Genomic DNA, 13,357 nt, shown 5'->3' on the forward strand with positions numbered 1-13,357 from the left:
AGATGTCATCAGTTGAGCTCCGCTATGCTAAGTATCGGCAACATCTGCTGTGCCCCAACATCAATCTTCCTTTCTGTACACATCTTTAGAATTTAAATCATCATTCAAAGTCACATAAACGTGCCAAAAAATGTGTTTCGCATTATATGCTGACAAATTCAAACCTGGGTCCACACAGCAGATTCAATAAAACTCGGCGTCTCATCCATCACTGTGCTTCCTCCTGACTCTGATTAAAGCCGCGAGGATCGACAACAGCTGTTGTGATGTGTATCTGAGGGTGCGTGCTGTTCCCCGCACAGCCAATTATGCTCCACCGTGGCCAACTCACTGAAGAGGCCTGTAAACGGTTACAGCAGTAAATTCTTGGCTTTCTGCTATGAGTCATTAAGCTGAAGATGGGAAAGTTTGGGCTTCGGTCGCCCTGAAACGTCTTTACGGTCAACACTCAACGACTGTTTATTGTTGAAATGAGAAAGCGTAAGAACCTCAAAGTTGGCAGATTTAACCCCCCCTTGCATTTGAACACAGATAAGAACCTGCCTGATGGCGGGGCAATTGTTTCAGGATGTTTCACGTGTTTAATCTCCAGGATCTGGAGAGGTGAAAAGGCTAGCTTTATTATTTAAAACAAAACATGATTGTAAACTGGTTTACCAGTACTGGTTTACCAGCATCTGCTCATAAAATGACCTTATCTGTGATTAGGAACTCTTCTTCCTTTCTCATCACCCATCTGTGACGTCATCCAGAGCTTGTCCTGCACGGCTGCTGTCTCCATACGCTCATCCTGGTCAGCGTCTTGGGGATCGGACCAGCTTCCTCTGGTTCAGGATGGCGTCTTTAGGACAAGAATGAGACAGTTTTGTTGTGATGGAAGGAGAGCAGAGTCAGCCTCCACTTTCTAGTCATTCATTCACATCATCTCGTGATCTACAAAATCCTGGGTGAGCAAGCCACCAGTGACACGGCTTCTTCTCCCAGCGCTGCCTGGACCAGTGAGGAGCCGTGAACAAGCACTCGCTTTCACTGCCTATGACAAGCTCTGCTTTTTTAATTCCTGATGATTTAAAAATGCCTTCCTGAGGCAGAGGAGCGCGAACAGAGATGCTCTCTCTCTTAAGCCCTCTGATGTTTTCCTCAAACAAACAGAACCTTCACTTCATGTCCTCTTAATTCTGTCAAATCATTTGGTGAAGGTTCGGATCACTGATCACTGAGGACGCTCACGTGCAGACCGGCTCCGTCCCTCAGTCCTGCTGGATAATCATGTATCACACTGAGTGTGTCATAGGAGATGAAGCTCATGTCTTTATCACATGACACGAGCCCTCTGTCCTTCACCCGGCGTCTCTTCCCCGCTAATGACAGAGAGGCTTCCAGTTCACATCAGATCTGGATGATGAGTATCACAAATGGTATAATGTACTGGGACCACATTACTTCCCTCAGGCCATTTGCTGTCAGGTGTTGTGGTTTATTGGGTCCATATCAAGGATAAAGTTACGAAGGCGGCTATCCTTTCATCTCCAGCGTCATGGTAACGTTTTCGAAACTGCCAGGGGAGGTGAGCTTTATGGCCCCTGACTGCAACAGCCAAAGTCGACTGTTTACTGGGAAAAGCTTTAAAATTCCCCAAAATAAAAAAGGAAATCCACTTAAATCCCAGTCTTGTAGATGTGCCCAGCAGCAGGTTTCAGATGGCCGTAGGCGTGTCCACGTTAAAGTTTCGACCAGACAACTGACGACCTCCATTGAATGACGGAGCTTTTCAGCGTGCGTGCACGTGTCACCTCCTCCGACTGGACTTCGGATTTGCGTATTGATGTCGCTGTCTGGGTTCAGATAACACGGAAAAAGAAATCATTAGTTGTTGTCAGCATGTGTCTGGCTGCAGCAGCAACAGGCGAGATGGCGGCGGGGCTGAAAAGCCCTGTTGATTGATGCCGTTTGTGTAACGCCTGTGTGATAAAGGAACACACGCCACTGTCATCACCTCACTGGCCTCTGCTGCTTAAATCACATCCTGCTGTCTGGACTGTCACCAGTTAACAGAGAGGCAACTTGCCATTAACCCCGTTCACCCCGTTCTTTCCATTCACCAACCCAAACTGCTTTGTTTGGTTTTTATACGGACGGTGATGAAGGAAAGGAGAGCAGAGCCTGAAGGAAGGAGGCCGGACCAGGACGGGTCCGAGCGCTTTGCTCGTTGCTGCGCTGTGGTTGTGGTTATGCTGCCTGGATATTAGCGACACTAATGCTCACAAGAATACACTCAGAGGTGGTTTAGACCCCTCGTGACCATTAGAAAGACAACACTTTGATTTTCTTCCCCCCCAGAAATCAGAGACAAACCAACACTTGTTCTTGATCCAATGGAAGGTACCAGAATAAACACTGTGGTTTAGTGTTAATGCATAACTGGCAGGAAGTGCTGGAGACCGCTGAGTTTGTTTTTGGACCAGCACGTTAACGAGTTCAGACACGCTTGCGGGAGCATCGGCCACGTGCACACGCACTTCTGCAGCCCTTGCTGCATTTTATTTACTATCCAAACAGTGATGTCGTCCTCACAACTGAATGGGAGGAGAGGCGGCAGCAGGGAGCGTATGGAACTGGTACAGACTGACATCAGAGCCAACAGTCACGACTCTGAAAGCAAAATATCGGACGAGGTGGAGGCAAATGTTGGCCTACGCCGATGGGCACGCTGGCCGAAGGAACGATTGAGTTTAGCCTTGTTTTATAGTGAGCTGCCACAAAGGCAGATTTGCTGCTTCCTGGTAAGAAAAGAGAAACTGACTTGTCGCTTCGAAGAATGCTAACGTCCTTCAACCCCAGTTTCGCCACCTCTCCCGTCACATTCCCCGAAACAAGTCTTTGTAAATAGACACAGGCTCCACTTGAGGGGTGTTTTAAGAGTTTAAACCTGGCTGAAGCAGCTCGTGCTTCAGCTAGCAGCTTCCCTTCTGATTTGTTGTGAGAACAGTTTTTAACGCACCGTTTTTCCAGAGAACCAATTCCAGATCATGCTGCTCCATCGCCACTGGATGTTTCATCACGTTAATTGCGGTTTTCTTTGGACCGGAACACACCCAGCTTGTACGATAATTTATCGCTCTGTTTAGTTTCTCGCTGTGATTCAGAAATGACTGGAGAATATCCAGCTGATTCATCTCTGCCTTGTCGACTGCAGTTTGTGGGGCTGCTCACACTCCCACGTCAATAACGAGTCTCTTCAGAAAATCGTGAAGAAGCAACAGTTCAAAGTAACCCAAACTAGCCCTGACAGGTGGTTCTGAACCCTCTTCAACGTGTGTTGCTGTTTAAACCCCAGAAATATATTCAATCTCCTCCATCAAGGGCAGGAAGTAATATAACGGTTTATATTACCATCTAAATATTTCATCTTTTTATCGTGGCAACCTCTGGGGATGATGAAACCATTGTTGTGCACCTCACGTGCAGCCAGCCAGCCAGCCAGCCAGCCAGCCAGCCAGCCAGCAGCCAGCCAGCCAGCCAGACAGACAGACAGACAGACAGACAGACAGACAGACAGACAGACAGACAGTTTGAAGTGGACGGACTGAAACGAGACATTTGCTGTGAGAGGATTCATGTTTTTAAACCCATTTTGATGGGACCACAGTGACATTGATTCTTGTTCTGCTCCTGTTCCAAATTTGTGTTTTTAGACCGTAAATCAAATGTTATTTAAAAAGTTATTTATGTGAAAACAGATGCCAACATGCCTGAAGGACAAATGTCAAAGGGCCCACCTGCCTCCCTGTTTGGGATTCATCTTTTGTCTTAGTCGGACTTTAAGCCAATTTGGCTGAATTTTCCTCCGTGTTCTTCTCCCTCCTTTCTTCTCTCGCTCCCTCTCCCTTTCTTTCTCTATCTTTGTGGTGTGATTGGTCAATTTTCTGAGCACTCTGCAGCTATAAAATGCGTCCGATGGGGGTGGAGACACAAACAGCCTGCTGTCTAATCCTGAGGACGACAAACTCTGAGCTTCACGGCAGCTCTGACATTGGACCTTTAAAAATCTATCATGTGTAAAGGACTGGCAACACTTCCTGCCACATGCTTGAAAAGGTAAGTTACAAAGATGAAGAGTTGAAGATGTGAAACTGTATTGATGATTTAAGAAGCAAATCTCACCCGACTCGTAGTTAAATGCACAAAAGAGCCAGTTGGATGATGTTTTTCTTGAAAACCGAAGTCTTTAATGAAGCAACTCCCTCGTTCCTCCTGTCTGTTTTCTCCTGACAGCGCTAAAGACATCAAGCACAAAATCAGCTTTTTACTGCAGAAGCCTGAGCACCAAACGGCGGAGCCAAAACAGAAAGAGAAGAGCGCCGCCGCCGCCGCCGCCGCCACTGCAGCCAAGAGGTCAGCAGACACTATTTTTGCTGCTTCACTCTGTGGTTCCCCTTAAAAACACGTCTGGGAGTTTGAAAACGGGTGTAAAATCAATGCGGAGTACGAGAGCTTTAATGCAGGAACATTAATGGTGAAGCTTTGTGAGGTGTGACGCACGAGTTTGGATCAGGAACATCGGAATATTACAATGAATAGAATAACTGAGCTACACAGGTGAACATGCTGTGGAAATATTAAGGTGCATCTGATTCTGAAAGAGTTTTTCTATGATAATAATGACGATGGAGGAATAATTATTTCAATTTTACAGGCATGATATCATGAGGAGATGCAGATATAATGAGTCCCTGGTCGTTATCCTGCGAGTTGCAGACATTTTATTTAAACTTTGCTTGTCAGGTGTGATGCCACAACCGTGGGCATTATTATTTTTTCCAAGTTGAGCACAATAATTGCCTTTAAGAGCGACTCCTCAATCTGGACACTAAGCCTCATCTTCATTTTCGATAACATCTGACTTGTTGAGGGACCATTACAGATAATCAATGCTTCTTTTAATCTGCTATAATTACGTCATTCCCATTTTCACCACAGAATCAATGTACTTTTGTTATCGGTGACTGAATACAAATGAACTTTTTGATTAGTTACTGTTTTATTATCTGTTAAATAAAGCCTTTCTCTCAGGGACATTGCATTAAAGGAATCTCTTTGCAAATTCTAGATTGTGTCACACATACACAATTATATGATATTTGGTGAATTATCCAATGAGAATCACCCTAATGTGGCCTAATGTTACAATAATCTAATTCATACCAGTTCAGTCTGAATACAACAGCCTGTTTTGGGGTTTTGCATACAGAGATGCTTCTACGTCAGTATTTGGAACAGCGGGCTAAATAAAGAAATGACCTTTTTAATCAAACTCTGTTTTAGGGTGCCTGCAGCGGACCAGGTGAAGAAATGGAATCTGTCCTTCAGCCACGTGATGAACAGTGAAAGTAAGTTTAACTCGCACTGGACAAATTTAACTCACATGATCTAATGTTCCACGTTGTTAAATCCCAAAAGTGATTTTTGCATCATATCTCCCCTTTCATGTTTTTTCCATGATTGTAGTAAGGATCAGTGCTAATTAAACTACTATCACTGAGTGCTGAGCCCTTCTCATGCTCTGGTCTGCTGCTACGTGTCTGGAGGCATCGTTTAATATCCCCTTGGGTCACAGTGACTAGTGTGTGTGTGCATATGTGTGTGTGTGTGTGTGCTGGGTGTGTGTGTGTGTGTAACATTTTGAAAGTTTTGGAACCGAACAAGGAGCACTGGCCTGGAGGGAACCATCAGGGTTCAGAGCTCTTGTGTTCCATGACCTGACCCCTGACCTCTGATGCCGTCATGTCTCCTCTTTCCTTTTGTCCCTCATCACTAAACTCTTACAGGGCCAATAGAATTTATTTTATTTATGCTGTCATGAACTTATTGGTCTCTAATGTTGAAACTATTTAAGCTGGTTTCCAGGAAGTGTACCAACTCAGCCTCATTAGATGTGCAGCTGTATAGATCATAGTTTCCATGATGGAAAAAAAAAGTGAAAGCTTTAATGTTTACAGCTCTGAAACAACGTTTTCCCACCATACAGCAAGAAAAATCCAAATAAATGCATTTATTCTCTAAAGGGTTTCCTGATTTCATAATGGAAAAACAAGACATGTATTATATTTATATGGTTTCCGCAAGAAACCAGGACCACTAAAGGTTCTAGAAGGAGAACATCTATAATGTCTAATGTGTTTTTTTTGTCATTTTTAACCAATTTAATGGATTTTACATCCTAATGAAAGTGAATATCTGCTTATATTGTGGATGAAATCTTACCATGAATTCTAATTTTTTCCTCCAACAGTGGGTCGTCAAGTTTTCGCCAGTTTCCTGAGGTCAGAGTTCAGTGAGGAGAACATGGACTTCTGGGTCGCCTGTGAAGAGTACAGGAAAATGGCGCCGTCCGACTTGGCAGCCAGAGCCCAGCAGATATATCAGCTGTACATTGAATCAGATGCACCTAAAGAGGTGATTCCTTTAAATAAATAAGAAGGTTACAAAGCAGAAGATAAAACTTGATGGTGTGCTATATCCACCCTAAAATACAAAAGTCCTTAAACCATTTTTCTTCCCTCAATCTCTGCCAATTAAGGTCAATTTGGACGCGGTGACAAGAGAGGAAACGAGGCAGAACGTTGACCAGGCACACCCGTCGTGTTTCGACGAGGCCCAGAAGATGATCTACATCTTGATGGAGAAAGATTCCTACAGACGCTTCCTCCACTCCACGCTGGTCCAGGATCTGCTTGAGAGGCAGGCCAAGAGGGAGGCGAAAAGCTCTGACTGCCTGGAGAACAGGCATGTGTTAGCTGGTGGAGCCTAAACAGGAAGTGAGCAGGGAAGGCCAGAGGAATGTGGAAAAAAAACTGAGAACATGAGAAAGTAGCATCGCTCTTAAAGGTTAGCGAAACAGTCGGGAGTCAACGTCAACAAAAACAAGGTCTTATCAATGCAATCTACAGCTGTAATGATGAATGTTCTGGCCACCGTTGCCATGGTAACACTAATTACATTTTCCAATCTGACCTGAAATTAAATTATTCCAGCTAGCAGAAATCACAAATTGGAGTCATCCTTTATCGAAGCAGGACATCGCGGAGGTTGTAACGGCCAAACAAATGCTTAGTTATTTAACTTGTTTTACTTCTGCTTTTGAAACGCCGGTTGTGATCTGGTGTGCGTCACGGGCTGTAACTGGAGAACGGCTCCTCCAGAGCTTGTTGAGAACAGATCACAGCGTAAAGCTACCTCCACCATGATTATGATGTCTACATTCTCATTCTATAGATCTCTGTAGATCGATCATTCTATAGGTAAATTGACTGGCTGTGTTGAAGAACTGTCTAAATGTTGGTTGTAGGGAGCTTTAATAGTGCAGTATTGATTTCCTTTCAAGCCAAATAATCTTTGAATAGTCAAAGAAAAGATCAATGTGTGACCTATGGGACTGATGTTTTGATGTGTAGAACCCCCCACCCCCCATGAACCAGATGTTTAGCCCTGTTGTGCATGGACGGTATGTTGTCAATGTTTTAGCATTAACTGAGGATTTAGTGGTGGTACACTAGGTAAAACTAGAATCCATCTGTAACTATTTATTTTTTATGTAATTGTCATGTTTTTATCAATACCTCAAAATAAAATGTGGGTTTGATAATCCCAACTGTCTGTCGTGTATAATTATGAAACATTTGATTTAAGACACATGCTGCACTTGTCATCCCTGAGCTTCCTGATGATGTCGCCATGTTTTTCTTATTTTCTGTGACAAAATTGTTTTCATTTCTTTCTTTTATAATGGAAGGTTTAACATATTTCCAAGGTGTGACCATCAGGACAGGTTAGCTACGTTTGTTGGTGTGTCTAAAAGGCCTGTTAAATGCTATCAAGCAGCAATCTGATGGCCCTTATTGAAAGTTGGCCTTTGTGACGCAGTTGTTACAGAAAAGCTCAGCCATTTTAGCCTGAGAAGGTCCAACAACCTCATTTCTCTCATTCATTTTTGCATCACACTCATTTCAAATTGACCTCCAATTTTGGTTTTATCTTCCTGTGGAAAGTTTAGCCTGAGGTAAATGAAAATCCAGTTGAAGATGTGCACGTTTCTGACCGTGAGACTCTCCAGCAAGGACTGTGAAATTAGTGCACGTGTCTAAGTGGAGATTCTGCCTGGAGATAAAAGCCCGACAGGCTCTTCTGTTAAAGAACACAGGTCTTTTAAAATGATGAACCTATGATTTTGATGTTATCTGCATGTGCTGCTCTGACGACTGTTCTGCCTCATAATGGAGAGAATAACGAGGGCAAATTCAGCCGACACTCAGAGGCCTGGGAAGCTTTCAGCTCTCAAACGAATGGGCAGCTGTTGGCGATGTCACGTAGCGGGTGAAAACAGTGCAACACGGTTGTCGCAGCCAAGTTTGATTAGTCCTTTCTCAAGAGCACTGCTGGTTGCTTCAGCATTTACAGTCACATTTCCAAATTTTATTTGTCCATAAAAGCAGTTTTTAATGAATAAAGAACGTAATAAAGTGTGTCACTATACCAACAAGACTCTTGCTTGTGCTGTTGCTATGTTTGTGTTGCTGATGTGTGTCTAACTCGGCTGATTTTCAGCCCCAAAGAAAATTTATTTTATTTTTTCAGTGACTGTTGGACCAAATCTGAGACTCGTCATGGGATGGATGAGGGTTACAGTAATACTCAAGTCAAGTGTGTGTCAGGGCAACTAAACAGGAAATGCTGCATCTTCCTTCTGGAGAAGCATGACGCTCCCTTAAGACGAAGATGGCTAATCATCATACAGCTTATTATAAACTCAAAAATAACCTTCGTAAATAAAATTAAAAAGGTTTCTTGGAAAAAAGTGATCATCCTTCATGAATCTTGCCCTTCCAATCCTCTTCATGCTCTCTGTCAGACATAATTAAATAACAATTGCTCTGCTGCCTCAGATGTGTTTCACTTTTCTGAGTTTCCTCTGAAGTCTATTCAAGGATGCAAAATGAGCTTTTCTCGATTCAATCTTGTCCAGGTGCATCCCAGACCGAGTCAGAGGTAAATATTGACCGGGTTAATTCCATCTGCCCGCTCAGCTCCTAACTGAAGAACACAGGAAAGACTTTTTTTAAGCCAAACTAAAAGTACCTGGGTTAATATTTTACCAATCGAGGCTCTCCAAAGTGGATTAACAGTGTTTCCAAGCAGACCTTAAAAGCTTAGAGAAAAGGATGCATGTGCATTTATGTCAACCTCGGGAGGGAGCGAGAATCAGAAAGCCTCCATCATTTATTAAACACAGCGAGGAGAGTCTGAAAAGACACATCTGTCCTACTTACTGACATTAATACTGACTGCAGGAGGCTGCAGGGGCCGAGAGAAATCCATGACTCACACACCATATTCTCATCCTGCCTGAAAGGAAATGTCAGCTCAACTATTGCTTTGTTTGTTCTTGCTGATGTCAGAGAAAATAGAGCTAATCTGCTCTATATCATCTGGAGACCAAGTGATTGAGGCCAGAAAGGGGTTCAGGTCTGTGAGAGAAGACCAGAACACAGTCAGCACGGCTCTTACTGCTCATAGATCACCTGTGATTACTTCCCTTTCTGAAGCTAATTACGTGATCTCGCAACACCTGATCTTGTCGGCCGAGTGAGTGATGGTTAAACGGCGGCTTGTACAGAGATAAATGGGTCTACAGATCACCCAAGATTTGCTAGAGTAATTACACAACTTGAAAGTTTGGCTTGACATGATCAAAGTACCCATTTAGGTAGCTCCAGAGAAGCGTGTAGATTTAGATTTAGGAGTCAAGAGAACATCAGTCTCATCATCAGTGGATGAACGGGAACCAAAATGACCCAAAGTCCTTCCCTGTCAAACACTGTGGAGGACAATGTTGCGGCATTCCAACTTATTCTTCAGCTTTTCATGAATAAGGTCAAAATTCTGGTGATCTTTGACCATTTTCCACTTGCCACCGTTTCAGTGTTTATCCATCCCCACTGGACGCAGCTAATGTATGGATAACGATGCTAATGTGATCGTATAGAGAGGACATATAGTTTTATGTTGAGTGGAGCTCACTGATGTTTGAATATAAGCTCTGTTGTGGGATGGAGGGCTTTGTCAGTGCTAGAGATAAAAATGTCCTCACTAAGTCATCAATAGACCACTGACCTCGCAGGTAATCATCCAACAAGTCCCTTTAACATCATTAGCTCACGATCGTTCAGCCTGCTGTGTGTTTTTTTAACCTTAACTGATAACGGGGGCCTTTTTTCCAGATGCATCCTCAACGTGCTCCAGATCTACCAAAGATAATAATGAGTGGATCATAAGCTCATCAGTCTCTTCTTCAGGGAACTGATCCTAAACTAAACCAGGATTTAAATGTGCCTCATATTTACAGCTCATCTCATATAGAATATGAAGACCCATCGTGGGCCCCCACACCTCACCCTTTTTCTACATCTGAACAAATTATTGATCAAATTATTGATCTCTTTTTCAGTGATTAGAGCAACATTTGGTGGATTTAACAAAAAGAAAAAAATGGCCTTTGGAATGGTGGGTTTGTGGATGATCTGAGGCCAAAATTTTCTCAAAGCTGTTGGTGGAGGGCTCCTGATTATCGGGGTGTGTGAAGCCTAATGTGACACCTGATCGAGGTTTAATCATGGAGGCGCTGGGAGACGGAGAACATCCTGTACTCTGGCACACTCGAGCACGTTAGCGCCATTACCCTCGATCTAGAGAGAGATGGAGGCAGAGCAGAAGCTGTATAAATCACCCAAATAGTTGATCAACTGCCATTCTGCTTGGGAGGGGAGCGAAATGAGGAGAAATGAGTTTGGAAAATGACCTTCCCAATACTCAAGATGAAGGTTATCACATTTCCGATTGGAATATGTGAGACAGGAGATGGAGTTAACCACAGTGACTGGCTGAAATGATGGAAAGAACAATGAAAAGTGTCTGTCCTCCTTCATTTTGTTAGTAAAGTACATCCACTAAAGATCTCTTGAATCCAAAGGTCTCATGATGGGTTGAATTAAGCGGGGGCTGTTTGCTCCTGTTGGCCTGCAGCTATAACACAGTCCTGAATCTGATCAGGCTCCACGCTCGCCTAAACAGACCAGCAGCAATAACCTGCTTATGGCTGGACCTTCCCTTTGCTTTCTGAACACCGAGCAGCCGTGGGGCCTGTTCATTAAAGCTGATGGGATGATCTGGACTATAATGTCATTACACGTGCTGGGAAGCACGTACATGCTGACACGTGCAAGTGCAAAGATAATAAATCTACACAAACGTGCACATAGAACAGCCGACCCAGTGCCGGCCGGATGGCTGGAGCTCTGGTTTGTTGTCTCCAAACGGCTTCAATGATAAAGCTGCTGGAGGGCTTCAGTGCTTCATGGCGGACACTTTGTATTTTTATTTGTTGTGGTGCTGCCATCCTTTTAAAGCGGCTTTGCTGCAGCTTTTTCTGATAGCTTTTGCCATGTGTGAAATGATTTAACCATCATCTGATACTAAAGGTTGGGACATTTTATCTGAAACCATGTAGAAATGTTTCCCTTCTTCATCAAATATCAAATCATGGACAGAGGATGCTAAATGTCTTGAACATCTTTGTTCGTCATTTTTTTCCTCCGTGTTCGGTGCGTTAGTGGCAGAGGCAACATCCAGGACACCCAGGAGGCAACACCTGTCCGTGGAAGGCCTCAGGTTGTCCCACGTTAAAGTTATTCTCCCAGAAGAGTTAAAAAAACCAAGAAATCCTTGATGAAAGTCATACTAGCTGAATGCTGATGTTGTCCCCAGACACGCTTCACAGAGAGAAGGACAGTTCCAGAGAGGACCGAGAGAAGAGCAAAGAAAGGAGATCTAAGCTGCGACTTGTCTTTCGGTGTCCCCTTTCTGTGGGGGAGAGTTCCTCGCTTGATCCTAGCAGGAGGTGCAGCTGGTTAGGGTTAGGGTTAGGGTTAGATGGTTAGGGTTAGGGTTAGGGTTAGGGTTAGGGTTAAGGTTACATGTTCCAGGGGCATGTTGCAACCACATACAATGCTGGTGGAAGGATGGAGGTGTAAATGAAGACAACAATGAAGAGACGAGGGTGTCAAACTGCCGGTGACTTTTTTGGACGTTAATGCTAGAATTCACGTGTCTCTAAAATTGAACTGATGTCACTTTTTATGAGGCTACATAGTTTTTCTGTGGCTGCTTAGTTCCACACACGCTGCTGGTCCTGGGTTCATCCGGCTGGGTTCATCAGACAGGACACGGATCCTCTACAGAACAAAACCGTCTCCAGCCTTCCACAGGCTGATGAATGAATCCGCTGAAATCGCGTTGAAATGGTTGGAAAACGGGCTGACCGCTGTCCAAATGTTGCACAACCGTTCTTAGAGGGATAGGTGATCCAGCACGTATGCCTGTTATTGCACGCTCGGCTGTCCACACTTGGCTTTATCCAGGAGGCTTTTTGGTGATGTCAAATATTTGCTCATGTCACGTCTGTACTCTTCACACGTTCACCATTGAGGGCAGCATTTGGAATAAATCACGCTACAAAAGGGTTTGTTCTTGCTCTTGTGTGTCAGAAACTGCATTTTGAGGAACATTAAAGCTTTTGCCTGCAATTGATTACGGGGACATCGGTCACCCCGAGGAACTCACCAGTCTATTAATTATAAGTCAATGACTTTATGGACCCATTAGAGCAACAAAAAGGATCATTACAGAACCAGCCCGCTCGAGACTAATGTCCGATGTGAGGTGAGTCCCTGTGGTGGGTGCTCAGAGGTCTATAAAGAAATTAGACCAGAAATACGACATCAGACACCACAACGTGTTCCGATAGACCATTAAATTCACTTATTGATGTTAGTCCTGTTGTGGAACAGACAGTTGTTGTGGGTGGTGGCATTTCTACCAACCCGCTGCCATGAGAAGAGTGCTGGGCGTTACGAGGTTGGGACGTCCGACATTCCTCTTATCTGTACAAGGCGTTTTTTGGAATTTGCTTAGAAGCCTTGTACAAACAATGTTTAAGATGAAAGGTTAAAAGAATGGACTCATTTGTCCCCATGTGGTCATTTGCATACAGAACAGAACCGGTGTTACTGATAGTGATGGTGGAGGATAAGTACGATCATCTCAGCTATGAAGAGATGGAGCCATCAGCTGAGGATTAATCTTTTAATTAAATCCTTCTCGTTTAACAACCTTCACATGGTCCTTTGCAAAATTCTTGATCTTCTTTCAGATTTGGAGCGAAATGAGCTCATATAACACACTTCACTTTTAAAAGGATTAATGCCAAAGAGTTCTCAGGCTTAACGTTGTGTTTTCAGTTATG

At 43.8% G+C, this 13,357-nt stretch overlaps 1 protein-coding gene across 1 annotated transcript; it reads left to right on the forward strand.

Moving 5' to 3' along the window:
• The first annotated feature begins 3,950 nt into the window (after window positions 1-3,950).
• On the forward strand, window positions 3,951-7,651 carry rgs4 (regulator of G protein signaling 4). Its single transcript, XM_057038552.1, has 5 exons — window positions 3,951-4,098; window positions 4,276-4,395; window positions 5,326-5,390; window positions 6,293-6,456; window positions 6,581-7,651. Exons 1-5 carry the CDS (start codon window positions 4,055-4,057, stop codon window positions 6,809-6,811), a joined length of 624 nt encoding a protein of 207 aa, XP_056894532.1. The 5' UTR covers window positions 3,951-4,054; the 3' UTR covers window positions 6,812-7,651.
• The last annotated feature ends 5,706 nt before the right edge of the window (window positions 7,652-13,357 follow it).

The sequence above is a fragment of the Takifugu flavidus genome, chromosome 7 (assembly GCF_003711565.1).
Source record: "Takifugu flavidus isolate HTHZ2018 chromosome 7, ASM371156v2, whole genome shotgun sequence".
Taxonomy (NCBI): Eukaryota; Metazoa; Chordata; class Actinopteri; order Tetraodontiformes; family Tetraodontidae; genus Takifugu; species Takifugu flavidus.